The sequence below is a fragment of the Apus apus genome, chromosome 9, assembly GCF_020740795.1.
Source record: "Apus apus isolate bApuApu2 chromosome 9, bApuApu2.pri.cur, whole genome shotgun sequence".
In the NCBI taxonomy this organism is placed as follows: Eukaryota; Metazoa; Chordata; class Aves; order Apodiformes; family Apodidae; genus Apus; species Apus apus.
The window spans coordinates 10,171,841-10,197,955 of NC_067290.1; the positions used below are offsets into that span (position 1 = coordinate 10,171,841).

A 26,115-nucleotide genomic window follows, 5' to 3' on the forward strand; every position below is an offset into this window, starting at 1 on the left:
CAGGCACCTACACATTGGCAGAGCTACACCTTCTGCATGGGACATTCAGGTGAAATGCACATCACAACCACAACATTTATACCTGAGCACTGTGCAAGCCCACCCAGGCTCTCCTAAAAGCCATACAGCTCAAGATAGCTATGATGAGAAGGAAAAGGAATGTCTGTGTCTCCACACAGTACTGAGCATTTTTAAGTCTGCTCTAGAGCTTTTTAAGTCAGCTGTGGAGCCCTCAGCACAGGAAAGACAGATCTGTTGGAGAGAGTCCAGAGAAGGGCAGAAACCTGGCACTATATGATTTCTGTGGAATTAAGCTTACTGTATACCGAAAACAGATATTAAAGATAAAAATAATACTCAAATCTTGTCCAAGGTCCAAATAACAGAAAACTCAACTTCTTAGCATGTGAGTCAGAGCCAGAACATTTGCCTGAAACAGCTAAATTTTTTTGCTGAATCTAGATCACACACTGACAATGATATTGTTACGGAAGTAGAAAGCAATTACCCATTGGGTTATGGCCACAAGCTGAGACTTGATGATTGCTCACAGGACCCTCTGTTCAGTGCAGACAGTTAACCAGATTATGGTTTGATCTAAAATTTGAATGCCATTAATTTTCCATATTCAAATGCCTCTGAACAGTTCATTATAATCTTGCCATTAGCAATGGAATTCCAATCTTAGATGTTTATATGACACGTACTCCTCGGGGCTGTATTTAGCAAGTGGGAGCTGAAATTTATTATCCCTCCAACTAAAGCAGAGGGCTGCCCAGGTGTGCTTTGCCATTTCAATGACTGCTGCAAGAAGCTGCCTTTTATTTCCTTCCTTGCATGTCTGCAGCAGAAGAAAGAGGAATATACAATCGCTTTGGCATCAGGTTTCTTTAGAAAAAGTCAAGATAATGCTCCTCCTCCAGTGGCTGAAAAACTGCTCTTCTGTAGCTTCTTAAAAAACATACAAACACAAAAAAGCAGGGCTAAGTAATGTGCTATGGAATAATAAAGAGGTATGCATCTGTGGAAAGCTAGTTTTCATTGCTTTGATGAAAGACCAGGCCAGAGATACAGAAGTTTTGGGTGCTCCATCATCAAAAGAGGCAAGAATCTGGGCAGATTTATAGTAGGCATAACCATGTGGGATCTACAAGGAGGACGTGCAGCACTACAGAAGAAAACAATTCTATACAATGCATTCTTTTATAAAAGGTTTCTATAAAGAAGCCCTTATTGTGAAGGCTCCATTTTCCTCAGCTTCTATTTGTCAATGTCATAACAGAAAATACCTCTTTTACAAGTCACTATTCATTTCTTTCTCCAGCTCCATGCTGCCACAATGGTTCTCTGTGAGCCTTCACAATCGATGGTCAACAACTCAGGTCAGAGCTTGCTCAGTGTCTCAGGTCCCACTGTAGCCATTTCCACCGTGATTTTGTCACTAGTGCTGTCCCTGGGACCTGGAGGGTTGCCACCTCCCACCCGATGTGCTCATGTGGTTCAGCTCACTGCCATCCAGCTCATTACCCTCTCCCCAAACTGCAGTCTCATCTGAGGCACCCACACCTCAACCTCAGCCTACCAGTGCTTCCCAGCACCATGGGCCCTCTCAGCTGGTTTCACCTCTCACCTCCAGCTCCAAACTCAAGGTTACGCCATACATCTGCAACTCATCTGGGGAATAAACTCACCTGTCTTCCACTTCCCTGCTACCAGCACTCGGACCTGGTTTAAATCCATGGTTCCCTTGGCTAGACATTTACTCCATCTAGCACCTCTCTCCTTTCTTTTAGGATCTCACTGCACTTCTCATAACACAGTCTGCCTGATGTTACAAGGTGGTCTGCAGCAGCCCCCATCCCTGTGTGTTACCTTACTCTCCACCACGGAGATGAGAATCTGCTCCATGATGCTGCTGGTTGCAGGGACAGAGGTCTGGATGTGGCCGATGACCACGCCGATGGCCACGCGGGACAGCTCGTAGCTGAGGTGGGTGTTCCTGCGCACCAGCTCGATCAGTTCAGCACCTATTGTCTTGGGCACTGATGCCACCAGGCCACCAGGTTCTGCTGGCACCAGCTCCACCGCAGCCGCCTTCTTATCCTCCAGGCAGAGGGAGCTGAAGGCATCCAGGCTTGCAGGGGGTGCCGGGGCAGCTTTCTTCACCTGAGAAGTCTTCTCCCCATCCACAGTGTGGGACCTCTGGGTCCCCCCTTCAGCTGGTGGTGCAGGGGCTGCCCTCTTGGTCTGGGGAGACTTGCTGGCCCCATCCTTTGGGGAAGTCCCATAGCGGGAGTGGGCGACAGAGCCGGTGTCCAAGTTACGTGTGATGGTGGTGTGGACACTGCGGCTGGGCACAGGGGGTGGGGTGTTGGCAGGGCTGGAGGTGGCCGTCGGGAGAGCCGTCTCCGACACAGAAGAAGCTGTGTACAAGGTATCCAGGGATGTTGTGCTTACAGAGGAGGCACTAGAAGCTGACCCAGGAATAACTTCAACAGTGTCTGAAAGGGAACAATTAAAAATGCCTTAGCAACAGCATCAAAGGAAAAAAGAAAAAAACCTAATTGCTACAGCACAGGCCATTAAAAGGCTCATTGTGCATGAGACCAGAGCAGTTTAACTCCTCTTCCTGCCACACTTATCTCAAAGCAAAATTGTACCAGCTCTCTCTGGAGCATTCCCACACAACCACCTCTTTAGAAAGAGGAAAACTACTCTATTGAGATTAATACCCTTCAAAGGGCTCAGTGTTTTATGCAGGGGAAAGGCAGGAGGGACAGGACTAAGTAGACAGAGAAGTCTTTTCCTCCTGGCTCACCAAGGGCCTTTCTCACATTCAGGATCTAAGACCCCACGTCTGAATGATGGTGCCTGAGAATTGCAAGACACCGAAGGCTTCCCACACCAGCCCACACCTCCCTCTTGCACAAACCTCACCGACTGCACACCCTGGTTAGCACCCATGGTGAAGGAAACATTTGGCTGCCAAGACCTCTAGTCTCTCCCCTTCAGCACCCTCCAACATTTGATCATGAGCCCTGCAGCCTGCTTCAACAAGCCTCCACGTTATCTGCTCTAGTGTGTTTCTCCCCCTGCCTCTAGTTTTGACTTCCAAGGGAAAAAAATCTACTATATTCAGAGTTGTTCAGATTTCTCTCTCCCTTAAACTGTCTAATATGTATTTTTGGTAAACTTTACCTGTTTGTTTCTAGGGGGCAAAAATATATCCAAGTTCTTTCCTGACTATTAATTAATTGGGCAAACACTAGGCTACGTTAATATAGAGCTTCATAAGAGCACCTGGTGTTGGTGCTGGAAGTGGAGTGCACCCCATGGGATGCCAAGCTCTCAGGGAACGCAGTTTCCCCCACACCAAAGGAAGGACCAGTGGGACAAACAAGTGAAACATCTTTGCTGCACCTCTGAAGGCAACTCCATCCCTTCCTGCCCCATTGGTTCTGGGAGCTCTCCATTGCTCCATCCACCCCTCCACTCCAAGGCAAGCATAAGCTAGGCAGAAAAACAGGACCCTTCCCTCCCACAGGGAAGGGTTCTTCTCACAGAGGAACATTCACAAATCATAGCTCCCATCATGCTTCATTAAATCAAGATAATGAGTTGAAGGAAAGTGACCTTTATGAATTCCCACTATCACAGTGGAAAACCACTCAATACCATTACATACCACTAAGTACACTGGTGCCAGCCCCAAGGTTCAATTAACACAAGTTAACAGCTCTGCCCTCTTCCTCACAAGGGACCTGAGCGGGCTTGAGATGGGCTGTGTCACTAATGGCATGACCTTAGCCCCATAGGTCCTGCTCTGCTTTGAAGTGCTCACAATCAGCAGATCTCCTGCCTGTGGGCGGCACACACACAGCCATGTCCCTGATGTTACTCTGCTTCTTACAGACACCAATTTTATGGAAATCCCATCTGAACACTGTACAAAGAAAGTACCCAACAGACTGGGAGCCAAACACAGACTTGGGTCCGTCCCAAAGGTGCTACCCCCTGGTCAACTGCTGTACTCAGCACTGCCAAGGAAAACTCCCTCTGCCTTGCTGAGAGATGGCCATCATGTATGTGAGATTAAAACACCCACAAGGATCTTAAATTACCAAGATTGTGTGCTGGCCAGATTAGCCATGTAAGTAGGCAGAGAGTTTTCTTCCTGGACCTCATTACCCAGGGCCACTGGCAATGGAGGACGCTGTACCTGACACCTAACCAAAGGCATCAGGCTGCCCAGGCCCTCTAAGATCAGACAGGGCTTGAAAGAGCCCTCAGCCCATGATCACTAGCATTATAGCCTACAGCCATTTAGGATATAGATATTTATAGATATATAACTACAAAGGGATATAAATCCTATCAGAACTTAGGAGCTATATAAGGATGCTCTTGGAAGCACAAACCAGAAGCATCCAGGCACCATGACTGGTATATTGGCCAGTGTCCATTTTGTGCCTGGGATCTGGAAAGCAGTTTGTCCTTACTTTTCAGGGGAGCAGCAATCTGCGCGTTCCTGCGTTTCTCTGGAGGCGGAGGGGTGACGGGAGCAGCACGCCGGGGCTGTGGTGGGATCTACAAGGGAAGGTTTCACAGCAATCAGAGGAGGTTGACAATAAAGACATTCTCTGTTATGAAACCTCTCTCACGTGCGTGTGTAGGTTTGTCCTTGCATGTCTCTCATCATTTGGGGAAGTTTTCTCAGGAGAGCAGATATTAACAGGCGGCTTCCTAGAAGAACAAAGCAGGACTCAAGCCTGCTTCAACCCCTCCCTGTGACAGGCAAAGCAGCCCTTGTTTAATTGCTGTGCTCAGCAGCACACAGCACACATGTCGTGTAGACCTGTCAAGCATTTACTCCTCCTTTATTCCAAATGCAATCCCACACACGCACCGTGACTCCACATTACTCTCAATAGCTCCACAGAGGCTGCAAACAGAGTGCATATTTAGAGACTCTTCTGGAGAGATCCATTACATCAGCTACAAATACCCTTGCAGAAAGACAAAGCCAAGGGCTGGAGACATGTAAATGCCTTTTCCATACTCTCAGAGCTGTTTCTACTCTTGCAGGAAGAAAACAGGGCTAGACTCTGTGCAATTCTATGCTACCAATGGCAAGACCCACTGGGAAAAGCTTTTGCCAGGGAGTTGCATTAACTCTCCACATCTGGGGTTTCTCCTGTAATTCTCCTCTGCTAGGAATGCCAAGCTAGCAGTGTTCAACCCCCAGACCCAGATTCCTACAATCACCTTTTCCTGTCAAACACTGTGATCACTGACATCGCCTTCCCCCAGAATTACTCTGGTGACATGTAACCTCCGGATTAACCTCTGATCAGCAGGATGCTGCTGAACAGCAGCCAAGCTAGGTGGGAGCACATTCCATCAATACTCTAATCTTCACATCCCAACTGCTCAAGGCCAGAAGACTCGATTCAGTGTCTCTTAGGACTTCTGCAATTCAGAGCCTGCTGCCTGAAACATGCCTCTGCTTTTATGGGAAATTGCAGCTGCTGCCTGCTGCAAAACCACCTAAGGCAGCAAGGGAAGGGAAAGGAGGTGATGGTCTGAATGCCTCAGGTAGCCCAGTTTGAACCCAGCTGGAATCTACCTACCACAGTGACATCCAGACCATCATGCAGTGGCAGTTTCTCAGATTTCTGTAGCCCTGGTAGAGAAGTTTTCCTGTGACTTATCAGTGCTGAATATCCCCGTAACACTGCACAGAGCAATGCCAGGCCCTGCAGTGACAAACTGGGACAAGGCCCTGGAAGGTCTCTATCTTACATACCTCAGAACAAGTAGAATGTAAAACATACATTTAATTTTTTTTTCCTCTGGATCCAGGAAGGGTAGAAACTTCCTCTGAAATGGTTACTCATGGAAGTAAGACACTTTGAGGAGCCACCTCAGATGTTTCAAAACTCGATACTAAAAGCCAACAGTATGTTGCTCACAGCTGATGTCTGGAGCACAACAGAGACACAAAGACACAGCAGTTTGCACAGTTTACAAAGACTTAAAAAGGGATCTCTCAGTCCCTTTATCCCATCCAACATCTAATACATCCAGCCTTTTGCTATGTCACATAACAAGTCACCTATTTTACAAGTGTCTTTAGCTGGTGGATTAGTATGAGATACTGCTGCAGACTCACAGCCTGAGCTCTCCTGCTCTTGTCAATCCATCCCACATTGTCCTCTGGGTAAAATGCTATATGATCCTTGCATACAGCTTCAAAAATGATCAGTCCCTGTCCAAAAAGCAACTGCACAGCTGAGATACCAAAGAGATCAGGAGGGGTCTCTGCACTGCGTGGCTGGTCCCAAATCCGGGAAGCTCAGCTGTGCTGGAAGCACAGCCCTCTCTCTGCAGAGCAGCACAGAGAAGAGCATGAGTTGGAGCTGCTTGGCACAGCACAGCCACCATTTCTGAAACAGTGGGATTTAGCAGATAGGCAGGCTGAGAGCTTAGAGCAGCAGCGTGACATTATTTGGAGACAGCTAGGGCTGGGTCACTGGAGTATTGCCATGGCTTCATTAGCCCTTCCAAATTTACCATGGAAGTTTAACACAGCTATTACAGACTAGTGCTTAAATTAATAGATGTACAGCTAATGTTAGCTCAGAGCCCTGCCAGCCTCATTTAGACATGAAGCATCAGATAAATTTCCCCGTGCTGGTGCCTGCCTGAGCTGTGAGCTGCCACACGGTCAGGAGTTGAGAGGTAACCAATGGCCATCCCCTCCCTACATCCCATGTCCCAGCCACTGCATAGGGCCGAGTGGAGCATGTACAACTCTGAAACCCCCAAGGGAAGGGGAAGAAAAGGTAGAAAACATCCTCTCTCCAGATGCTGTGCAGAAGGTGACCATGCAAGAGTCCTTGCAACTCAGATCCCTCTTGTCTGGAGGGGAGGAGGGACCTTTCCAAGGGTCCAGAGAGAGGCACCTACACATGAGAGCCTCCCTTTCCCCAGGCCTCTACAAGGGGGCTGTGAACTTCCCCAAATCCACAGATTTTAGTGTTCTTCCTCTCCTTTTCCATTTTGTAAGAGCTGCTAGTAGAGGCTCTGCCCCCTGTGCTGCTTGAGACAAGAGCTGACTTGATCACAACAGTCTCATCCCCTTCCCAGGTGGGCAGGCAGAGACCACCACTCCTCACTTGGAAGCTGGTATGTAACTGCCCCAGCTTCCCACCTCATGCTAACTACAGAGGAACTGAAGAGAGGCTCAGCACAGGTGTCATCACCAAGTACTCTAGCCAGTTCAGCCCTTCGAGCAAAGCCACTGACATTTTACTGAAGTTTTCAGATGCAAACATTGACTGCACCCAAAAATCCTGAGCAGAGAAAAGCACATCCCAAGACCTTGGCACCTCTGGAGTTAGGGAGAAGGGTTAGATTTCAATTGTCTCCTCTTAGGCAGCTGCATAACCAGTAGAAGAAAGCAATGCTGCTTCCTGTTTCATATTTTCAAAGCACACAGGAAATCCCTCAACTGAGCTGCTAAAATCCCAAGGAGGCCTTTCAGCACAGGGCAAAGCTGGAAGCCCTTTGCATCCACAGTGCCACCCAGACAGAAACTGCTCTTTGTCAGCCAAGGAATTTGTCTTACTCCTTTTTGGCAAGCAACCAAACAACAGACCATATAAAGAACCAGTATGAAGAATGGGCTGTAAGGTGCTCCATCCTCCTAGTCTGTAAAGCATAAGCTTGAGAATGGAGCTGGTTTGGCTGCCCAGAAATGAAAACAAATACTAAAGAGAAAAATGGGGATTGCCATGTTCTGCATGAGCCAGAGCTACCTTTCATCTCTGCAGACTCACAGCTCTTCAAGTGTAAAACAAGCCTCATCTGCTAGGAGTGACAGCGTATCAGTACCTTATAAATACTGCCTCCAAACACTTATTCCAGAGAGATGAAGAAAAACTACAGTGCACATGTTCAGCTGTAGGAGGAAAAAAAAATCTCCACGCTCATCCTTGCTTGGCACCTTTAGCCCTAACATCCAGCTATACCTGCACAGTGTAATCAGTTCCATCATTCATTCCCAACAACTGCTCCATCTGTCCTGGGCTACTTTGAAGCTTCATTGCTGCCGCATAGTAACCTTGGAACTGTGTGCAGAGATAAAAAAAAATAGGCTCTAAATCATATTTCCTGCAATTTACCATTAATTCAACATGACAAGCAACATTCAGACAAAGCAGGATCTGGTTTTTTTTTTAATGTTTAGAGTAAAAATAGGCAGCCACAGCAGACAAAATGCTTAAGGATCAAAGCTCTTGAGCAGATTTAACAAAAAGGAAACAAAGCAGCGCTGAGTACTCAGAGTTCTGCTGCTCCCACCAAAACTGTTTTTCAAAGTATTCTTTGGGGAGCTTGCAACTCTTTTAGAAAGTTACCAAGAGACAGTCACGCAATACAGAACAGATCTCACATGTCACCGTTAAGCCATGGACCCTCAAGCATGCCAAAAAGCATCACAAGTGTAAATAGCAGAGGAATTGTTCCAGACTTCTTAGAGACAGCATCAACTTACATTGCAGTAATCCTGAGTAAGCAGCACAAACACTTGGTTTGTGACTTTAGCTGTAAAAGTATTTTATGAAACAGGACAAGCAATGTCCTACCACCAAAGGAGGAACCTAGAAAGTGTCCAGCCACTGTTACCTGATAGGGACCTTCATCGTCCTCCTCAAACTCTGTGTTTGGAAGACTGTGATGGCGCTCGTACCCCGTCCGGCACACCCCGTTGGGCTGCCGGGCCACGTCCAGGTGGTGGTCGCTGGAGGACTGTGTCATAACCATCCCCTGTGGGGTGGGAGAGTGACCTTTGCGGGACACGGTCTCCTTCCGGTGATGGATCAGTTTTCTGAAACAGAATAACAACACTAGGAACAGAACAGCTAAAGGAAGGGAGGACCACGCTCCTACATTGGAAGGATACATAGAAACCATTCATTGCATTTGGGCTGTACACACCAGAATGGGTTACATTGCTCTGAACACCAACCCCAGTTTCATTAACAACTAAGGAAGCACTTCTGGGGGAGGAAGGAAGAGGCTTTGCAAGAGCCCATGATTTATTCATCATTTCACTGGAGAAAAATGCCACTTCCTCAGGGGGAGTCTCACATATTGCATTGCAAGCTTCAGAAATTGCCTGCACTTTAGAGTCACTGTTCAACTGAGATTAAACCAGCACGCCTCAGTGCAGTTTGAGGTGTCAGAGAAAAACAGAAATTCTCCTCACAAGCAATTATTTGAAAACATATTAAGGACCTTGTGCCACATGCCAACCACATCTACCATTCCTGGCTGGTACAGAAGAGAAAATGCATCCAGAAAGGTTTTGGATTTCTCCTCTAACCCTACAGTGCAGTTGAGAGTTTTCTCTCCTTTACAGCACAGGGACTCAAAATCAATGATATCCAACCTGACCCCCAAGAAGAGAAAAGACACAAGCATCACATGCTGACCACCCTCCATCTGCCAGCTCTCTCAGACACCCATTGTACTTACTGGAGGACATCTCTCTGCTCCAGGTTGTACTTTCCTCCATTCTTCATGGCTGCGTTGTGCACAGCCTCAATGGCACGGTCAATAGACTGGAGAACCACATCTTGCTCCAGCACCTGAGGAACAGACATGCCACATGTTACTGCAGCACTTCAGCTGTGGCTCTTTTGGACCAGAGCTTTGGCAGGAGACTGCAGAACAGGAAACCCAGAGCACAGGCACTGCAAGAGCCAAATTGCCAACAGACAGCTCCCAGAGCCAAGAACCCCATCTCAACACCATCTCACTTTCTCTCCATCCTCCAAAGAAAACCTATTCAAAGCTGTGCTTCAAACCAAGTCTGCCCTTTCAGGGTTTATGGTTGGACAATAAAGCGACTGTTTCCAGCACCAAACTCCAGTGATCATGACAAGAACACCCAGGGCAGAGCTTCAAGGCCGAGCAGCACCTTTTAATATTCAACCTGCTGTAGGGACCTTTTGAGCTCCCACTGCAAAGCCCAGCTTATCCCAAGCTCAATTATTTCTGCTCTCACTGCCCTGCTATGGAGCAAATACACAGCTGTGAACCTTCTAGACCTATTCAAAATCTGGTGGCCTTCAGAGTCTGTTGGCTCTAGGTTTGCATTTTTTGCTTGCTTTTTTCTTGATGTTTTTTATACTTGATTTGCAACTTGAAGTGGCTTTTCCAAATCTCCACCCGAACTGTCATAGCAACATTTACTCTTCCTGCCAGCCAGTTCAGCACTCGTTACTGTAGCTGAAATAAACACCAGCCTTAAAACAAAAAATATCAAATACATCATTTCCAGGTTTACACAAGAGGCTGAGAAAGCTGTGGAAAAGGGACACTGGAAGGAAAAGCAGGTTCCCAGGCTTGGGATATTCTTCAAGGCTTTGTTTTTCAGCAGTTGACATGCCTTCCGCAAAGACCTTTAAAGGACTAAGGTTGAAGGCAAAGTAGATGTTAGAGAGTCTTGACCCTGGATCTAGCAGACTCACAGGTCTTTTGCAAGGTGCTGGTGGTGCCTGCACCATCCGTTCAAGTACCACTACCGGCAGCTCAGCATGTGCACACCAGGGAGAAGAGCTCAGACCCCAGTGCTCACTGCAGCTGCTTAAACACTAAAACCCCTTCAGCTTTGCTTGCTTTGCCCCCTCCCTGCATCAGAGCAACCATTTATCCAGCCAAGGAGCGGCTGGAATCTCATCAAGGCTGCACCTTAATTGGCCTTAGGGGGCTGCAGAGCAGCAGAAGGCAAGCCCTCCCCACTGAGGCCGAAAGTGCCTGCCTCCATAGCACTGGCATGCAGCTTCCTGATAACATGCTATGTATTATTTATAACCTGATTAATTGCTAAACCAAATGTGAATTAACAGCAACTGCAGATTGTGTGTAGGGAAGAAAGCAACCTCCAAACAAGGTGGGGATGAGAGGCCCCGTCTGCAATATTCAGCTTTGAAAAAGAAAAATTTCGGATGTGTGGGGTTTTTTTGTTGGTTTGTTACCCCAAGAGAGATAGGGAAGAAAGCAACTAGGGAAAGTTTTAAAAATAAAACCACGTATGTCAAAATACATATACCAAATTCATTAAAGTATCAGATCAAGGAAAAAAACCACTCAGAACCCAACTTAGGGATGAAGCCTCCAAGCAGCCCCATATGGCCTAGGGAGCATTTCACCACCCCTAACTTCAGATCTAAGCTCATTTGAACATCTTTAAAGGAGCTCTGGAGGAAAACCTAGTTATTTCAGAGAACACATCTTGCTTTCTGAGAAGATAAAATTACAGCAAGCTGCATGTTTTCTCTGGGGAAGGGAGAAGTCTGCAGCACTGCTGTACCCAGAGGAGTGCCCATGCTGCTTCAAGAGCTGAGACCCCTGCCCTCCACACAGCCCACCTGCCCAAATCCCACCTCAAAATTCAACACAATTCCTGCTACAGACTCCAGACACTCATCCTGGCACACCCCTCCATCCCCACTTTTAGTTCCACCATCCCCTCCATGAGATGCACTGCTCCATGCTGCCTCCTCTCCACCTCCCTACCCTGCCAGGCTTTCACCCACATGGATTTCCACCTTTCTCAGTCCAGTCTTCCCAGGGAAGATCATGGTACAAAGTGCTGAAACCTACTGAATGGCTCAGCATCTCTGCTCTCTCTCAGAAGGCCTGTTGACATTGTCCACAGGAATCTGCAGGCTGGAGCTGCTACTCACTGTGTGATGCCATTTGTTATGGAGAGGGTGCTTCTTTTCTGATAGAACACAGCATTTTTGCACTAATGCAGCAGAGCTGTGACAACCGGCTTTTAGCTGCTGTGCTCCTGCCTTTGTTTCCACTCCCCAACCCACTATTAACAGGTCCCTGTCAAAAGGGTTGGAATAAAAAAGCAGCATTAACTTGCCACTTACACTTTATGACATTGTTGATGCTGCTCGTAAATCACCTTCTTTCTCTCTTGCTGAGCTGAGCCGCTCAGGGGGCTGGGTCTGCTGCACATTCAGGGTTTGTAGGACAGCCAGCACTGGGGGTCTGCTGCACTGTAGTCAGTCAATTATTTCTGCTCTCACTTTAAGTCAATAGACTTAAAAAATAAAAATCAGTATCCTGGACAAATCATGTGATTAGAAGGAATCTGCACACTCCCTGGGTTAACCAAAATGGCATTGCCGTGTTTTAAGAGGATGAACAAAAAAGCCCAGTCCAGTTAGAAAGAAGTTGCACTGTATACTTACTTGTTTGTGGGGGCAAAAGGCAGGTCTGCCAATGTCTGACCTACAATCTCCTTCTCCCTAGGACTCAAGGGATTACCTGCTTCCAGTAATTCAGGATAATGCACATGCCTTGGCATTCTCCCTACACAGTTTAGGGAGACCAGCCACTCCACAGGGCTGGCAGGAGATCCAGCACCTGCTCCTGAGAATGCTTGCAGGCAGAAATCTCAAGCAGCATGGCCAGGCAGCACATCCCCACCATCTCACAGGCAATCCTGGCAACGCATGGCTCCACGGCCTATGGAAAAGAGGCCACACACTGGCACCAAGGTAAGGTAGCAGAGCCTCTGAGCTCAGAAGACAGCTCTCACCACCCCACAGAGCCCTGCCCCATGACCCAACCCTTGCCCCCTCCCATGCTCCAGGACACACAGATCAAGCCCTGCTCAGTGGGCTAAGCTGGGGCTCACAGGGAGGCAGGGGAGCACACACAAAGGGCACTGCTGTACTGCTTGCTGTCAGAGGAGATGTGCCATGTAAAACCCAGGAATTCAGCTGGATTTACTGAGGCTATGGTGGGAGCTGCAAGGGTGGGGGCTGGCAGAGCTGCCAGCAGCCACCACAGCACACCAGCTGCTCTCCATGTCCTTCACCAGATACCAGAGCACCAGCACAGCCAGGCCAGCAGCTCCTGGACTGCAGAGAAGGCAGCAGGGACAGGGCAGTGAGGGTGGTGGAAGTGCCAGCCATGCCTGCCCACCCTCCCGGGCTGAGGACAGGGCTCTCCCCAGTCACCATGAGGTGCACAGCCACCAGGCTGAGCCAAGAAGCATCAACAGGACACCACCCAACATACCACGAAAAAGGGGATTTTGGTGAGGTATGGATCCACATCCACATGGCATGTCACTCCAGAAAGGAGTAGCCACCACCTCCTCTATTAGATATTTCTGGTTTAATCAAATAAAATGCTGCAGCAGAGAAACATCAGGCTCTGTAAAACAGCCTGCCACAGCCAGCCTGGCCACACCAAGAGGCAGGGGAAGAGCAGAGCAGTGACCCCTGACGATCACAGGCTAGACTGGCTGATGGGGCAGAATATCAGAGAACCAGAAGCACCATCAGCACCCTGCAGGCGAGCTGCCCTGCGGGAGCAAGTTACAGCTCAATTAGAGCCACGAATATCAGCCGGGAAATAGGATTTCTTCTTTCATAGCCCAGTGCAGAAGAAACACAGAAGCATCAATAAATCATTACTTCCTCTCTCCTTAGTAATAACGCGAGCAAACAAAAGGTTTCCCCAGAGCCCATTGCCAATTTCCTCCTGCCTGTTTGCCTCTGCCCCACCTGAGGAGGGGCAGAGCCAGCCCTCAGCACTGCCCTGGGGTGGTCTCCACATCCCCCTCCCCAGGCAGGTGGGGAAGGATGCCTTTTCGAGGACCAAAGCCAGGCTTATAAGAAGCACCCTTCCAGGGTGCCTTGTGGGTACTCAAGCATGGCCCACACAGGGCACAGCTGTGCACAGGTAGAGATGTATTTAGCCCCACAGCTCACACAGCTCTCATCTTTTCTGCTCCAAGAGCAGCCCTCCAAAAGAGCACATGTGCACAGGATGTGTCACACGACTCTGCTTCCCCCACGTATGGGCTGACGAGAGACCTGAGTGTTACAGAAACATTATCTGTGTCTTGGCTGTGCAGGCAGCACCATCCTCTCCTGCTGTCCCAGGGCTACCAACAACGTCACCCTCCTCCCTCTTCGTTTTGAGTCCTTTCACACATACCGTTGGCGTTGTTTAAATGCAATCACACAGAAGAACTTGCTCAACAATCTAGAATAATCATACCTTTCAGAAAAGCATTTTCTAGACAAACAGGCTGACAGCTGCATCATCGCAGACAGGCTGAGCCACCCTGTGTGTGCGAAACTCCCACATTTATGAAAGTGGCCCATTAATGTATGGCAGGCTTTTCTTTGCCTCCACAGGGGGGAGGAAAATAAGGCATTTTTTCCCTCCTGCCTCCCCAGCTTTTAGTGATCAAAGGCATTTGCCCTCCTGCATGTGCAGGAATCAGTGACCTCATTCCAGCGGCAGCTTTTGCAGCCACAGGGGTGCCCAGGAGGCTGCTGATTTTCACCCTCATGCCACTGCTCCAGCTCTGACAACAGGACGACAAAAGACAAAGTTTTGTCTCCAGTGACAGCTCAGTTTCCACGCAGCTGCACTGACACGGACCACTGCTGAAATTAGGATATTTATCCCACTGGTGCACACAGGCACAGGCTGGTTCTTTGTTACTCAAGTCAGAGATGAATGCCACCTCTTAGGTCACATGCCATTCGTCCCCATTCAACACCAGACTGTCTGCATGCTGTATTCCCTCCAGATTTAAATGACTGTGGCAGCAATTAACAAAAATCAACTAGCCTTTGTCCACGGTGGAGTGATGTACCAGATGAGTTCCCGCTTTTGAACCACACAGCTCAAACAAATGTGCTGAGTTTTGATTTTTGCATTGCTGTAGGAAATTCAGCTACTCTCTCTTCCCCTTTTTCAGTCCCCATCAGAAATTTTTTGTCCCTAGGCTGTTGGCTAAGAGATATGCATTAGCTTGTTCTTGTCAGCATGAAGGTATTGTGCCTTGTGGCACTTAAAAATACACGATAAAAACGCGAGTGAAACAATGGGCAACTGTCCTGGTTACTGTGCAAATAAGATGATAAAAGCTCCAAACAAACCTGCAGCATCTCTAACTCACTAGTGAGCAAAGACGTGGCTGAGCTCTTCTGACAAAGAGGCAGCCCAGAAAGAGATCTGGAATTCCTGCTGATATGCTGTGGTGGGTTTCTAAAAGATCTGTGTTTTTTTCCACTGTGTGCTGACAGCAGCCGCTCGAGCGGACAGCTCGCCCAAATGAGAAATGAAGAGAAAGGAAAGCTGGGGAAAAGGCTTAAGTCGTGCAAATCATGCTAAAGCAAAAGCCAGAGCTCCTGGCAAAAGAGATATACTAACTGGGGACAGTACAGGCATGAGTGGCATTTGCAATAAAGAAAACCCTGAAGGCGGCAGAGGGATGTACAGCAACCCAACTTCGACCGATTTTTCTCCCAGGAGCAGGCAGCTTCAGGGTCAGAGAGAAGGGGGCAGAGACACGATGAGGAACAACAAAACACATGCAACCCACCACTGCACACTTGTACATCCCAAGGTGGAAATGCTTCATCCTGGTTCTTTCCAGCCACACTCAGACCCTGTGTACCGGTCATGATGATCAGAATCAGCCACCAATTCCTTCCCCTTGCAATTCTGTGCCCTCCAGTAACCAGAACACGTCTCTTAAGTCAAAAACATGCTAGGAGGATAAAAGCAGAAACAGAAGGGTTTTTTTTAAATAAAGCTGTCAACACATACTTACATGTCTTGCTGTTCCCTGCTGCCTTAATTCTTACTGCTCTCAATGCTTCAAGGGACTTCTCTGGCTCAGCCTGTCCCAGGTGAACAGCTGGCAGGCAACAGAGCTGCTCTTCTCTTTAGGGTTTACCTGTTCAGCATCCTTGGGAATGCAACTGTCAAGCCGAGTCACTATCAGACCAAATCAACACTGTATCTGTGCAGGGGAAACATGTTTCCACTTACATATTTGTATATATAAATTATACACACACACAAGTATTACAGCTACCATCTACACTGGAAAAGAAAACCGCAGATAGCCTCTACTTTGATGAAAGCTCAGGATTATGAACCACAATATCTAAATGTAGAAGCAAAGATGCTGCAGTGAAGTGCTAGCAGTCATTCTAGCACTTTTGACATATTAGTATTAACAGTTGCCAAAAAAAGGCCCAACAGAAAGGGTTGTGCAAGTCTTTGCAAAGTCATCCTCCCCTGTGCTGGGAGGTACTTCCCAACACGGGAATCGCAAACAAGTCTTCCACCCAAATAAAAGGGCATGTCCACTTCCAGCAGCCTCCCTCTGGCTACCAGCAGCCTTCAAGACTTTAACCTTGGTACAAAACACTCGTTAAGGGATTTAAACAAGAAGCATAACAGTCAGGCTGCCAAGAAAAGGTAACATTCAAATGCTGATTTGCTTTTAGGGGAGTTGTTTTAAAGCTGAGATAAGAAGGAAAGAAGAAAGGCAACTCCCTTGCTTCCCTGCCATGAATTTTGGTAGCTGTATATTTTGACAGATTCAGAGTAGTGCTATGGAACAGAGGATGCTATTCATGCCTTTGGCTTATTAGTGCTATATACAAAAATTGCATGAAGTTAGATGTGCTGGCTAATTATAGTTAAGCCATCTGAAGACTGTTGAGGGTGCAAGGTGGCAGGGGAAGGGGTATCAGAGAGGCTGAAATACTACACATGGTCTGTGCTGTCAAGAGGTAGATCATGCTAATTGGCTATGGATAAAATACCTAAGTATGCCAACATGCTTGTTAGCAGAGAGTGGCTGCAAGAACATTTATTCCTCATGAAGCAGATGCTTCTGCTGAAGCAATCAGCACCCAGATACTCACCAAATTCAGGGAGTCAACACAATCAAGCTTTATTGGGACAACGATGAAGACAATGCTAACTCATGCTCAAAAATAAATGGAGGACATGGTTAAGTGGTGGGCTTGGCAGTGCTGGGTTAATGGTTGGACTTGATGATCTTAAGGGTCTTTTCCAACCTATCAATACTATGATTCTATGAAGATACCACTCGGATCTACAGCAGCGTCTTACACTGACTGCATGATTATAAAGACAGAGCATAGGCTCTGTCTTTATAATAAGCAAATAAAACCCCAGAAAATTGTGAAGACCCTGAGGCCTCCCAAGTTGCTTTTTGACTGGCAAGACAGTAGGAAAGGAGAGTGCATGATCTTTCTGTGCTGCAAAACTTAAGACTGTTTCCACTGACCTACAAAAGTACCTTGAGAATTGCAAGTTTTGCTAAGTTTATCAGAGGAACGAGGCTAACTTGCTGTTATCTCCTGATTCAGTTCAAGAACAAATCCAGGGTTTTGTTTAGTGGGCCTTTTTACAATGAAAAAAGATTAAAGGGTTCAGCTGGATTTGCTGACATTTCACCAATGAGGAAGTAAGAGGCAAGTCACTGAAGAAAAGCAATTCTTTAGCGTCCCACACAATCTGTAGGGGGAAAATCACCTACTGCTCTAGCTGCAAGCTATAATCCCATCGGCTTTTGCAGATTAACCTGGCACAGGCTTCCCAGAAACATGAAGAAATGGGAACAGGAAGGGAATCTTCTCTTAGGCCATTGTGCTACAGGCAGCAAAACAGCCATAATCCTGTTCTCCTCACTTCCTGAAGCAGTGAAAAGAAGGTGCATTTGTTGTTGGACTGTTCACTTCTCATGCACAAAACTTCCAGGCCCGCTCATGTGCCCTATTCCAGCATGGACAACTCATGTCTACCTCCTCACCTGCCACATTAACCCGTGTCAGCATCTGCCTCGCTCTGCGGCATCAGCAACAGTGACCAATGGATTTCAGGAAACCTTCCCAACCCATCTCCAGTGGGACAAATCCTGTAGGGAACGATATGGCCAGCACTCAGCTCACCTCCACCCAATCCAGCTGGTGACTGCTCCACAGAGGTGGTCTGGAGGAGGAGCCCTCTGATGTACAAGGCCACCACAAGGCAGAGAACACGGGGGAAGCTGCCTGACAGCCAAGTGAGGGGCTACAGGAACTCTCAAGCTGTGTGGTTTGCACAACCCCTGTGCATGCTGCCTGTCTCCCCCCTTGCCCTCCCCTTTTCCACCCCCCTCTAAAATCCTCCAGGTCAAGGTTGATCACTCTTTGTTGCTCATAACACGCCATGGCCCAGCTATGAGAGGTTTGGGTGGTCCTCCACATCTGAAGTCACATGGGATCAAACATTGCAACTGTAGTTTTGCTAGAAGTTTGGTTGGGTTTTTTTGTTTGGTTGGCTTGTCTTTGCTTGGTATTTTCCCTCAGCCATTAATAGTATATGAATAGTGTTTATAAGCTCTTAAGCGATCAGAGCTTAAGATCATTCTGAGTTTTTCAGCTTCTGAGTGAGAGCTCAAGAAGACAGGCATTTTACAAGTGTTCATGCACGTAGAAGTTTCAGGTGCTAGTCTGTATCTCTGGGCAACGCTTCTAAGAGAGCCCAAGGCCACAGACTAGATAATGCTTCTCCCATACAGAATGAGGGAGGGGTTTATTTTCTTTTCATCCCTGATGTAAAGAACTATACGATACAGGCCCCTTGAAAGCTGCACAATTATTTCAATGCTGCTGCTATCTCTTCTCATCAAGCTAATGGAAGGCAGACATAAAATCAATTCGCAAAACAAATTATATGGGATGCATTTTTAATTTTAAGTCAATAAAGGTGATTCTGGGGCAGACAAAAACTCCATTACTTAGAACACAGAGCTTCAAGGGATGCTGGGTTTTTTTATGTCAAATGAAAAAGTCTTCGCCTACGAACAGTCTGATTTGGCCAGGCTCAGGGAAATCCCTTTGCTTCTGCATTAAGTAGGTAATGAATTTTTATGATCATCATTCTTACTTGAGGTACTGGGTTATCATGCAATTATTCTTTTTACATGCTGAAAAATATGAGCTTCCCTGATGAGCTTCTCCCCACATATTCCTCAGGGACAGTGAAGCCCGGGCATGGAGGGAAAGGGACCAGAGACCTGCCTTCTGCTGTGTCACTTGCTGCAATTTATGACCTAGGCATAGCTCACCCTATGTTCAAACCATGGCACCTCCTCCTCCCACTGCAAACACACATCCTTTCCTCAGAAGGAGAAGAAAAAAGGGTATCTTCAAGCAGCCTGGAAAACCACAAAGTTCACCGAGTTTAACCAAAAAGGAATTGTCACCACATCAGACTGAGAGGTCACGGAGGTTTTCATCTGTCTGCTTGGTGGAGAGCTTCAACTTAATCTTTTTAGGTAGCCATCTGGTTTTTACAGGAGCTGCCACAGTTCTCTGTGCAACCATGGCAGCACATAGACACCACAGTGACCTCGACTGGTGGAATGCCCTCCACCCCTAAACCTGTCCACCACCACTTCCATCTTCCACGCTCAAGCAGGTGAAAGTCACCTGCGTGGCCCATCAGGGCTCTCTTCCTACCTCCAGAGAAAGAGGACACAACTCAAAGGCTGAGCCACTGCTGGCAGGACAGGGAGAGGAGCTCAAGGAGCCAGCATCATGAACAGTGGGAGATAACTCAGATCCACAGCTGCTAGTGTGGCTAACACCCCACGCCCAAACCTTATGGATAAGAATTCAAGACCTTTTCATCAAGACATCCCAGCTTCCAGGTGATCCCCTCCTCCTGGTAGGCGAGCGTCTATTTTTGCAGCTCTTGCCTCATCTTCTCCCTCATCCTTTTGTTTTTAATTCAGCATAATAGAAGGTTTGGAGCTGGGACCTGACCTCAGGTTTCCATACTACATGGCACTGTCCCCAATTGCACTAGAAAAAATGAGGCAATAATTAATAGCTATTACACAGAAGAGATCTAATCTGAACCGCAAACCAGTGATTTAACAAGGAGCCATCCACAGCCTGGAATTACCTAGTATGCTTAGTGCAACAGCTTGATTTATTATTATTTTTAAAATCTCATCTCCTGAGCAGCTGAACAAACTAAAACATCAGCCTATGCTGGCATTTCCAAATCACAGGCACAAAAATCACCATCTCACAAACCACCTTCACACAGACCACCTCAGCAGCCTGAAAGGGGGAAGAAGCAGTGTAGGTGGGACTCCATCAGCAAGACAGCACAGACACCTATTCAACAGCACTTCTGGTTAACATGAAAGACAGTCTGACCCAAGGAAGGGGCTCACTACACTCACAGCTGGCTGATGCCGGCCCTTCAGCTGTACCAGATGGACAGGAGGAAAGTCACAAGCTTCGCAACTCAATAATCAAGAAGCAAGCAGCTTTCAAGGAGGAAGGGAGTGACAATTTCTTCTAAACAACTTCACCAGGCAAACAAATAATCAGGAAAAACAAACCCATGAACTTCCCACCTCATTCTAAAAAGCCCATGCTGCCAAAATTTTCCTTCCCCTTCTTGCCTTATGGTAAAGTAAGACAAGTGTTAGTGCTTTGTTCCCTTGTGAGGGACACAAACAGCTCTGCCAAGTCAGCTCTGCATAGCAGGGCACCAACACAGGAGAGATGAAATGAAGATAACACTCCTCTTTCCTGCTACCATGGGTCTTGTTTCCAGAACAACTCTATTTCTCCATTGATATCAACAGAGCTTTGCCCAGCATAGTGCTCAACATCCCCACAGCAAGAAAGCAACAGGGGGCTGAAGGGGAGCGGAGAGAAACTGATGTAGTCACGAATTGTGTCCTCTGTTCCACTCCTCACATGACAACCTTCAAAACAGTTTTTCTTTTTAAAATCAAAGGTTATGCTACGTGATAAACATCAAGACAAATCAGGCTTGACAAGTCCCTGTAGTAAAGGTCAAAACTTTATTTGTGAGCCACTGGCTAGAGAAGCAAAGCAGAGCTCCTCCAGAAGCAGGGTGAGGACCCACCACTGTTCTTGCTGCAACTCAAGACTGGATGTAGCTCGTGCGGTCAGGGTCCACAGGAAGAATTCTCAGTGAACCTAAATGGACTGTCATTTCAAATTAGAATTTTTCCTCTAAACGCAAATATTTTGCAGCTCCAGATGCTAACTCATGGAAAAAAAACACCAACTAGAGTCCTTCTACAGCACTGGCTGCCATTTCTCTCTGTTGCAGCGCAGGGACCAAATTGCTTCTTGTACCCTATTACAGAAGCACTCAGGAGCAGCCCCAGCATCAAGCTCAATTATTTCTCCTGCACCTTGTGACACAGATTTGTCACCTCTACTCACCACATCAGGCCTGGAATTGGCAGCTCCTTCCCCATCAGAACATAGCACCCATTAGCATGGCAGCCTGCACACACAGCCTCAGCAAAGGCAACAACAGCCCATCTGAGCTTTATCATGTACCACCAGCCCAGCTGGACCAGCACCTCTCCCTGAGAGCAACGCAGCCCCCACCACACCTACTAATCACCAAACACCCTCCAGTGCAGGCAGCAAGTGGCACAGGCAGCCCTGCCCAATCCAGCAGGTCTGCAAGAGCCTGTGAACCAGCTCCAACAGCAAAAGCTTTCAGCCCTCCCAGCCCTGGCAAGTCCGCACACAAATGCACCTCTTTAGTGGAACAAATGGAAGTGTCTGTTACTGCCATGGCCAAGAAAGCCTCAATTTAAGGGTTTCTCTCTGCACATGCATTTTAATTCAAAAACGTGGCTTGTAAGATTTTGATTATAGCATTGACCACATAGGATGTCAACATCTGCAAAGCCTAATTTTCCTGCTAATAGTTAATAGCTGCACACTAACGTCACTTGTACTTCCCTCCTTATAAACCCCTTCTGGAATTTATCCTTTTTCCAGTGCTCAGACTGACAGTTCACATGCTGAATACATAATCCTGGCTGGGAATGACAAAGTTTAAACGTTTCATGAGGGAGCAAAGCCGGGATGCTCTTAAAAATTATGTTTTTATGTTCATCTGAGCTATACAAGTAAGGGGAAAAAAAAAAAAGAGAGAGAACACTGCCTCTGTCCCAGCAGCAGAGCTTTCCTAACTACGACCTCAACAGACAAGTTCATCTGTTTTCCATGTTTCAGCCACTGATGGATGTAAATATCCATTTTACAGTGGAGTTTGATTTGCTCCACAGGCATTAATATGTCCCAGACCTTGCAAGGGATCTTTTTAGGTCAGCCAGTGACCATGATACAGTCTCCTTTTGTCAAAGCCTTGCCTAGTGTGCAGCCTGCTCTAAGCACAAGGTTACTCTTCTATTGCAAGAGTTCTTCACATTGTTTCCCCATAACAGAATCATAGGATCACTTAAGTTGGAAAAGACCTTTAAGTTCATTGGTCCAGCCATTAACCCTACTCTCCCAAGTCTAAGCACTGAGCCATATTCCCAAGCACCACATCTAGACAACTTTTAAACACATGAGACCTGGGCCTCTCACACATCTCCCTTGTTTGCTCACTTCTGATCAAGATGGCCTTCGAGTTGTTCAACCCTGCAACACATATTTTCAGACCAAAGCAAATGCACCAAGACCACACAAGCATCCACCAGTGCCACTCCACCCATGCTCAGCAGCTGCAGGCATGATAAGCCCAGACCTCCAATATTGCTCCTACGCAGGCAAATTTTATCTGATATTAGAAAGGCTAATTATTTTTAATAGCAAGAAGAACATATATTCACAGCCAAGCAAAAATGGAGGCTAAAGATCATTAACGTACTTCTACTTTAATAATTCTGAACTGTGAAAGATTGCAGAACTTCTGGCTAAAATGTCAAGTCTTTAGCTACAGTAATTAGAAATGGTTTTAATTCCCCTGACTGTGCAATTTAGTCTCAAAAATAAAGCTTCATCTCAAAGCATTAGCAGCTCTGACATGATAGCATCTCTGTTATTGCGACAGCCCAGAGAGAAAGGCTTCAGTTTCTTGTATGTGTCAAGAAATGCAGCTTCAGCTGCAAAGCTCTACCAGCTGCTTATTCTCCAAAATAAAACTTTATTTTTAGCCTAAGTGCTTATTCTGGATCCATGCAAGTGTTGCCATGAAGCTCTCACACCCATTGTAAGCTCCATCAAATCTGCAGCAGATGACAAATAAGGATGCAGGCTCCAGCGCAGAAGATCATCTGTACAACGGACTGCACAATCATCACCTTCTGTCAGGAGGAACAAGAGGAACCCTGCCAGGGATCAGGAGTGCCGAGTTTAAAGCTGGATTTTAGGGAGACAGAGGGAGAAACTCTTAACAGCAAAGCAGAATTGCCGAATCTTAGTTTCCAGCAATGGAGCATTTGCTATCAGAACATCTGATTGACACCGTACAACCAACTCCGTGCTCCACAATCAACACTGTCTCCACTCTAGATTGAAAGGTTTGACAGTACCTGAGCTACCACAGTTCTCTCCTTCCCTGGTTTATAAAACCAGCACCAGTCTCAGCACATGCTGCTCCATCACCAAACCGATGCAGTTGCTCTCCTGGCAGAAAAGCAAGCAGATTAGGAACAGAGTTTTCCTGCAATCCAGTGAACTGAACTAACTGAGAGTGGGGCCAACAAGAGCAGAGGTAGCGTGGGGGAAGGCTGGGCCTGGGGCCTGGTGTAGGATGTGGGATCAGGCTCAAGGAGCAGCTGTGAGCAGTCAGACCTGTGCTTTGAGTCCTCGGTCTGCAGGGACAGGCAGCTCCTACCTTGCTCTGCACAAGGCACTTCCAATCCTGAACCTGTATCAATGCTACCATGTGAACCAGGGCAAAAGGGTTTCCTGCAAACAGAGAAAGCTCAAATTGAACCCCTTCACAGAAACCTCTCTTCTCTTTGCAGCTTGGGAGGTGAAACACCATTCCTGTGCCTGCTCAGCCAGGACTACCTGTACTTGGTCGCTGTGCACTCCTTCATGCTGCAGGAGAATGTTAAGTTGTTGCTAGGCTGCACAAAGCAGTCTTATTTTTATCACATGCCTGTTTATTCTTGTAGAAAAAGATATGGCACATAGCAATCCAAAGCATCCTCAAAACATTTGTTATACTTTTGGCTGGGTCTGTTTTCTCACCAAAGCTTCTTGGCCATCAGCATACACACCTTCCCACCCAGCCAACCCTTCTCACTCTTCCAGAAGTACAAGAAAGTGTGACTGACCAGAGAAAACCTCAGTTGAGTGGAGAATATAAACCCACATTGCAAACAAAGTTTCAGTTATTCCAAATAAATTTCAAGTAATTCTGAAAAGGCTATTAATAGTAATTTCAAAGCTATTTCCTAACATCTTAATACAGCTGAGTAGCAGATCTGCAGCAGCCAGCATGCTTAACTGTTGCCACTTCACCAGGAAACATCCCCCTGCAACTTAGCACTTACTTTTGCACCCCTGACATTTACCAATACAGCATTTTACAGCTGCCATTCCTCTCCTCGGCATGCAATGTTCACACTTCCATTGACAGGGAATAGAGCCTCGGGTCAGCACAGACAAGAGAGGAGGCCAGACCAGTCGTGGTGCCTGGTGAAGAGGAGAGCTGAAGCCTGTCTGCTGCTCCCACACATGGGTCCCACAGCCATGAGCAAATCACTGCAGCAACCAGCCCCTGCCCTGCTCCCTGCCACACCAGGAGCCGAGCAGATCAGCTCTCTGGCAGGCCAAGTGTCAGCCCGAGTCTGGCATCCTCCAGGACAGCCGCTCACTTTGTGTTCCTTGTGCTGTGGCCTGAAACCTTCTTCCAAAGCAGGAATAACTCCAGACTCCTGTTAAGAAATTACATGTCCCCCCATAATTATAGCAATATACAGGCTATTTAACCCAGAGGAAGGACTCATTACTTGCTAGATTCAGCAGTTGTCCCTTCCTGACACTGAGTGAACCTCCTGCTCTTAAGGAAGCTTTCTAAATTGAATCTATCACAGCTTCACAGGAAGCTTTGAAAGGCCTGCCTTCTGGAGTGACTGTCTGGCTCCAGAGGACATCCTAAACTCCAATTTCATCTCCACATTTTTCTGTCACTCAGACATTGCTTAGCATCAGCACACAGCTGTAGACAAAAGACCAACCTTGTGCCGACAGGCACCTTTCCATTCAATCAGAAGCCACGGCACTCATGACAGCAGCTTCACTGCAGCAGCATTTGCCTGGCAATAGATATTAGCATTTGTCTCTTGCTCTGTCAATAGCTGGAGGCAATTATTCTACGTGCTGCTGCTGGCCAGCACAGCACTGGGTACGTGTTTTCACTTGTCTCAGCAGCAGCACCTGTCAGCCCCCAGGTTTGTTACAGCTTTGCTGGTTACGTTGCTGCTGAAGATCCCCACCGTGGGCATGAGCAGCCAGGGCTCGGCTGGTGTTTCAGCAAGCAGCTTGCTCTGTGGTTCACAAACCACCCCCTTCAGCAGCACACAGTCTGGTCCTTCTATCTTACCACTTGATCTAGCCCCAGAATGGCACTCAACTGGAAATTACTCTTAATCACCCACCAAAGAGCTAGAAGGGAGCTATGAGTAAAATCAGCAGGAACATTAGCTGAAGGTGGGAGTTTCTAATCGACCCAAATTAACTGCACATCACCTGCATCTTCTGGTGCCCTGGCGTGGCCCTAACTTGTTTCTTAGATGCGTTATGTTTCTAAGGGGTGTTTGTTATTTGGGTCTTTTTCCCCCTACAACTAACCCTCTTTTAATAGCAACACTGAGCCACAATGATTTCAGTACAAAATTCTGCCGCATTTGCGACAAGACGACATCAGCCAAGAATAAGCTTTAAATAATAAATGGGTATTACATTTTCCCCTAGAGAAGCCAAGGCATGAATTTCCTGTATCTATGCAAGCTGAGCAAAAAAACCCACCAAACCAAACAGGAAAATCAAGAGGAGCTCAGCAGAAATGCTCCTAACAGCGGATGGCAGCAGCGGCAGCAGCAACTGCAGCCCAGGCCTCTCCCCTGAGCATCCTCTGAGATCCTGCTGCAAGGAGCTTTCGGGAGATTTGGTGCTGTTGGCTGAGACTGTTGTGCAACCCACCGCTCACCTGGAAGCTGAGGGCGCTGCCAAGAAAGCCGAAGGCTGACTCCTGTTGGCCGCTCTCTCTCCCTGCCAAGCAAGCTAACGCTAATCATTAGCTGCGTTTCTTCTCTGCTGTGACTGGGGCAGCATTAATTGCCTCCCAAATCGCTGTCACTAATTAGTCTCAGTACCGTTATTAAATGGAAACTGGGTGACAAATTGTTTGCACTCTCAGTCCTGGATGTTCAGCAAA

At 47.2% G+C, this 26,115-nt stretch overlaps 1 protein-coding gene across 2 annotated transcripts in view; it reads right to left on the minus strand.

Moving 5' to 3' along the window:
- The window catches only part of NCKIPSD (NCK interacting protein with SH3 domain), a 48,934-nt gene that overhangs the window by 20,833 nt on the left and 1,986 nt on the right, over positions 1 to 26,115 (minus strand). The window contains exons 2-6 of one of the 2 annotated variants that reach the window (XM_051627990.1): positions 15,440 to 15,607; positions 9,541 to 9,653; positions 8,689 to 8,890; positions 4,500 to 4,587; positions 1,873 to 2,501 (exon numbers count right to left, since the gene is read on the minus strand). In XM_051627990.1, the coding sequence (XP_051483950.1) occupies positions 1,873 to 2,501; positions 4,500 to 4,587; positions 8,689 to 8,890; positions 9,541 to 9,653; positions 15,440 to 15,478 (1,071 nt within the window). In that variant the 5' untranslated portion in view covers positions 15,479 to 15,607. The remainder of the gene's footprint in view (positions 1 to 1,872; positions 2,502 to 4,499; positions 4,588 to 8,688; positions 8,891 to 9,540; positions 9,654 to 15,439; positions 15,608 to 26,115) is intronic. The other variant, XM_051627989.1, reaches the window with a different exon arrangement.